The sequence below is a fragment of the Priapulus caudatus genome, unplaced genomic scaffold (assembly GCF_000485595.1).
Source record: "Priapulus caudatus unplaced genomic scaffold, Priapulus_caudatus-5.0.1 Scaffold1097, whole genome shotgun sequence".
In the NCBI taxonomy this organism is placed as follows: domain Eukaryota; kingdom Metazoa; phylum Priapulida; class Priapulimorpha; order Priapulimorphida; family Priapulidae; genus Priapulus; species Priapulus caudatus.
In genome coordinates, this window is record NW_014578158.1 from 14,209 (window position 1) to 19,679 (window position 5,471).

General features: G+C 45.3%; 1 protein-coding gene across 1 annotated transcript in view; it reads left to right on the forward strand.

Moving 5' to 3' along the window:
• LOC106815359 (formin-like protein CG32138) overlaps positions 1-5,471 on the forward strand; it is a gene marked incomplete at its 5' end in the record, with an annotated part of 19,974 nt that overhangs the window by 7,128 nt on the left and 7,375 nt on the right. The window contains 7 exon segments of the mRNA XM_014819810.1: positions 2,106-2,156; positions 2,288-2,344; positions 2,853-2,977; positions 3,286-3,354; positions 3,805-3,907; positions 4,441-4,613; positions 4,808-4,883. Coding sequence (XP_014675296.1) covers positions 2,106-2,156; positions 2,288-2,344; positions 2,853-2,977; positions 3,286-3,354; positions 3,805-3,907; positions 4,441-4,613; positions 4,808-4,883 — 654 coding nt within the window.

Genomic DNA, 5,471 nt, shown 5'->3' on the forward strand with positions numbered 1-5,471 from the left:
TTATTATTATTATTATTATTATTACTATTATTCTTGCAGTGGCGTTGGATAACGTGTTAGCGGACGTGCGGGAGTTGGAGCGAGGCATGGAGCTAACGTGGCGCCCCCTGATGCTTATTTATTATTATTATTATTGTTATTATTATTATTATTATTATTATTACTATTATTCTTGCAGTGGCGTTGGATAACGTGTTAGCGGACGTGCGGGAGTTGGAGCGAGGCATGGAGCTCACGCGGAGGGAACACGACCAGCATCGAGACTCCAAGAAGTTTCCCGTCCTTCGCGTCTTCCTCTCCGCGACCGGAGAGAGACTCAAGAAGCTGACGCACGACGCCAAGATCGCAGAGGTGAGAGGTCCGGTCGCCGTGGCAACGGCGTCGTTTGCGACCGTCTTGTGGTTGAAACTTTGAGACACCGCCCCTATCTAATCTAGATGTTACGGATCGTACATATCTGATGTGACGGATGATGGGGGACGGAGGGGGAATAATAACTCAATTGTCGTATTGTATGTTGATTATTGCTTGTTGGAAAATGTGGAAAGTCTTTGAATTTTGGAAGAAAATGACGCTTTTGCGGGTTTGGAATGTCGTGGGAAATGGTTTTGGAAATTTCTTCGAAATTGTGCTCGTGTTTATTTTGCCTGATACCTAATGAAATCTTATTTAACTGTCAATGATAGTTTGTTCAGTAATCACTGGATATTCGAGACAAAATGGTTGTGGTGTCAGGATGCCTATAAGGAATGTATAGAGTCCTTCTCCCTCTCCTCCTCCTCCTCCTCCCCCCTCCTCCTCTTCCTCCTCCTCCTCCTCCTCACGTGCAACATTAACGCTTGGTTTTGTGTGTGATTTCAGGATGCCTACAAGGACTGTATAGAGTTCTTTGGTGAGAGTGCGATTGCGATGGCTCCCACAACCTTCTTTGCTCTCTTTGCGCGCTTCGTTCAAGCCTTCAAGCAGGCGTTGATAGACAACGAACAGAGGAAGAAAGCCGAGGTATGCAGGCCGGGAAGCATCCTAGATGTTCTTGTCGGTCGGATGTTCTAGTCTTTCTCAGAGTCTCCTCCTTTTCCTCCTCCTCCTCCTTCGCTTCCTTCTCCCCATCCTTGTTGATAACAACATTAACAGCAACATCATCAACAACAACAACAACAACAACCACCACAACAACAACAACAACATCATCAACATCGCCAACATCAACATCAACAGCAATAATATCAATGGCAGCAACAACAACATCAACAACAACAACACCATAGCAACAACAACAACAGCATCACCAACATCAACAACATCAGCAACAACATCACCAACAACAACAACAACATCACCAACAACAACAACATCAGCATCAACAACAACATCAACAACATTATCAACATCACCAACATCAACATCAACAGCAATAATATCAATGGCATCAACAACAACATCAACAACAGTGAACCGAATAACTGTATAGTATTGTAGACGACTGTTATTAGACTATTACGAATCGTTACTCTTGTGTTTTCGAAAGGCTGCTAATGCGCCGCCCGCATGGCTACGCATGGCGCCCCCTTCACGACGTTCTTGTGTTTCTTACAGGAGGCGGCAAACGCCCCGCCCGCTCAGGCGGAGGTCGTTAAGAAGAATCGCGCAAACGTGAAGATGCAGCAGAACATGCTGATGAACGAACTGAAGAAGAAGGTTGCCAAGGGCAACGAGAAGCAGCTTCTGTCTCAGGACGAACTTTACCACGGCGCCGTCGATGACATCATCAACGGTACGGTGGCGCCACCGCTGTCGCTGTTGATACCGCGTCAATGCACGCAGCCTCTCGCGCGTGGCTCACTCACTCTCTCTCTCTCTCTCTCTCTCTCTCTCTCTCTCTCTCTCTCTCTCTCTCTCTCTCTCTCTCGCTGTATGTCTCTCTCTCTCTCGGTATTCTTAGTACGTTAGTTCCTAGTACGTTCCTGTAGGTGTTGCATCTTCTATCCCACGATGTGTGTGTGTCTACTGCGATGGGTTCGGGTCTATCGGGTGTATATCTACTGCTAACCTGTCTTAACGGAGAGCGAGGATTCACCAGCGATTCTCGTTTTTTGTTTCCGCAGTAAAAGGTGGACAGGTGGCAGCACTGGGTCTCGCCGGAGAAGGAGGAGGAGGCGGCGGAGGAGGAGGAGGAGGCGGCGGCGGAGGAGGAGGAGGACCGGGGGGTGGGGGAGCACTGCCGCCCCCACCCACGCCGGCGGCGCCCCCCCCCCCCCCCCCCCCCCGCCCCCCCCCGCCCCCCCGCCCCCGCCGGCCCCCGGACCGCCCCCTCCCCCCGGACAGATGGCAGCACCTTCCGGAGGTATGGAATTCGAATTTTTATTTTATTATTATTTATCTATTTATCTTGTTTTTTATCTATTTTTTTTTCATTTTACCTCGACGTTCGACGACATTTAATCCAATTAATGGTTGATGCAGATTTTCTAGCTATGTTTACGTGTGTTGGGAAATTTTTGATAAACCGCATTTGTTCAGTCTCATGCGATTCATTTTCTGACTAAACTGTTACGAACGCCTGCGTCTGTGAGCTGTTAGAAGGATTACAGATACGACGTCGCTCATTGAAAGTCACGTCAAAACAAGAATCGCGTCGTTAAAAACAAAAGTTGTCATCGTCGTGTGACAGTGTGACACTGACACACAGTTGACTGATATAAATTTCAATAAATATCTCTTGTCAATAAATTCTCATCTAAATTCCAATTCAAATCCAAATAAAAAAACATCTCGGTATCATCTGTGTCACGCCATGACTCACCACCTGCGGCCGCACGTGATTGGTTGATTGTCCGTTCTCTTGCCCGCAGCAATGACAATTAAGCGGAGAATCCAGACGAAGTATCGTCTACCGATGTTCAACTGGATCGCGTTGAAGCCTCAGCAGCTGAAAGGAACCGTATTCAATGAGCTAGACGATGACAAATTACTCAACGTAAGTCACTGCTAGCGCCATCTACTGGGCAGGGAAGTTGCTCTTGCTTGCTCTCTCTCTCTCTCTCTGTCTGTATCTCTCCCCCTCTCTCTCGCTCTCTCTCGCTCTCTCTCTCAGTCTCTCTCTCTCTCTCTCGCGCTCGAATCGGACCAGTCAATTTCATTGCGTGTTAGATTATTCCTTCAGCAACTTCACGCCAGTCACAAAACTTGTGTAAATATACCAAAGTAGATTGGGGTGTATGTTAGGCAGTCCAAGTCGTAAAATAAAATCGATCGATCAATCAATCGTGTTTAATTATTCTTCAGCAACTCCATGCCGTCACGGCTGCGTCACGCTCTGTGAGGAACTCCGCTCGTGTGCGAAAGATGCTAGAGGTGAGGCACTGGTCACGCCACACGCCACGGCCCCCTCAACCTCTCCCCTCCCGCCGATGATACATAGCACATCATCAACTACCTCCCAGCCACACCGCCACCCAATACACGTCACACAGAAACCGCCCCCCCCCCCCAAATCGTTGCATACATGCGTTAGAGGTACAGGCATTTGGTGTCATGGTTTTGTGTACATGCTGTGCGGTAAGTTTGTTAATTTTCTTCAAAATCAACATATAGAAGTCTAAGATCTTCGTGAGCAACTAAAGAATCACGCATGCCCTCTCTGGCGTTTATTTCTAAAATCTATAGCAGTGATTCATCGCGTCGGTTGTTGCGTGATACTGCTTTCAGCCGATGATTCGTACGATCCGTGTCTAATATAAAATCCATGTAACCGATTTCTAATGCTAATCTAATTCTGTATCTCTCTCTCTCGCTCTCTGTCAGATAATCCTGGTCTTTGGAAACTACATGAACAGTAACAAGAGAGGTGGGCCCCAGTGTCCAATGGATTCAGAACGTAGCAGAGTCTATATAATGTACACCCAGTGTTGCTTAGTATTGGTCTGTAGCAGAAGACACGCATACATTACATGACAGGCAGTACTGAGCCCTGTAAGTGGTTTGGGTAGCTCAGTGGTTGTGGTTCGTAAGCAAAAGAGCTGCTAATAGCCTAGAATGATGAAATGATGACAAATGATGATGTTGTGCATTAGACTGTCCATGGATTATTGTTTTTGTTTTTGATGATTGTTACCATTGTTGTTATTGAGTGACGATGGCGGTGATGATGACGATGATGACTGCTGCTGCTGGTTCTGGTGATGATGTTGATGATGATGATGATGAAATACGATGACGAACGACGACGACGAACATTCTGATGATTATTCGCGTCACGATGCTGGATGTTGTTTTAGTTGGTTGCTGTTTTGGTTGTTTTTGTTGGTTGATTGTTATTCTTGTGTTGTTTGTTGTTGTTGTTGTTTGTTGGATGATGATGATGAGTGATGAGTGGATGAGTGAGTGATGTGTTTGGAGTGATTGGTTATTTTCGCTGTATGACCAGGCTCTATGGATGAGGCGGAGAGAGGTCGCAAGATAAGAAGGTTACCTTGTTAAATTTCATCGCTCACACAGTAAAGACGAAATTCCCAGAACTGCTCAACTTTGATACGGAGCTTCGCTTTATAGAGAAGGCAGCACAAGGTACGTGGGAGGGGGAAACCATGCACATGCTCTTAGTGGTCACAGTGGTGTTATTGATTATTGATCGATTGATTGATTATGTGTAGTGGTCTTGTCCGTGTGATTGTTTTCGTGATTATTTGTTATTGATAGTTTTGAGGTTATTGGTTTCTGATTGTGCTACAGTTATTGATTATTGGTTAATTCATAAGTAGTGATTATTGATTGTTTTTGCAGTTGTTGATCGTTTCTTATTTTGCAGTTATTGATTATTGATTGCTTTCACGGCGCCAGCGCGGTGCCCTGTTCATTGCTTATTGAACTCTCACTTCGGCAGTGTGAGGGGTGGTACTGCTGTCATGGGTTTGCACATGAGCAGCATTTGGTGAAAATGGTCTGTAGAGCAGATATACATATCAGTTTTTATCATCTGATAAATATTGTCTATTTAGTAATTTTGTCTATAGTCCGGTAGTTGAAGGTGAATAAGATCGAGGTGCCCTACGCACCGCAGAAAAATGGTATAATAAGATTATTTTTCTCACCAGAAGTGAGGCAGGAGTGTGAATCATATAACAAGCGATATCCAATAATGCCGCAAATATCGGCTCTTTGAATCATCTTTGCACATTTTTGGCATGTTTTGTAATGGGAATGACCGCCATGGCAAAGGGCTTGTCAAGTGATATAGTGGGACACATACCTGGTGAAAAAAGTTGCGGGTTTTGTGTATAAGTCACAAAGAAATTGGCATGCAGTGCGAAGTTTAAGGGGTATACTAAATGATTTTTTAAATAATGCCAAGCTAATTCTTTTCCGTAACTATATATCGCACTATTTTAAGTACGATCGTACCTGTGTTATCGAATACCTTTATAGAACGGCCAACTGTCTGTGAAGGACACCAATGTTTTCCCTTTGATGAC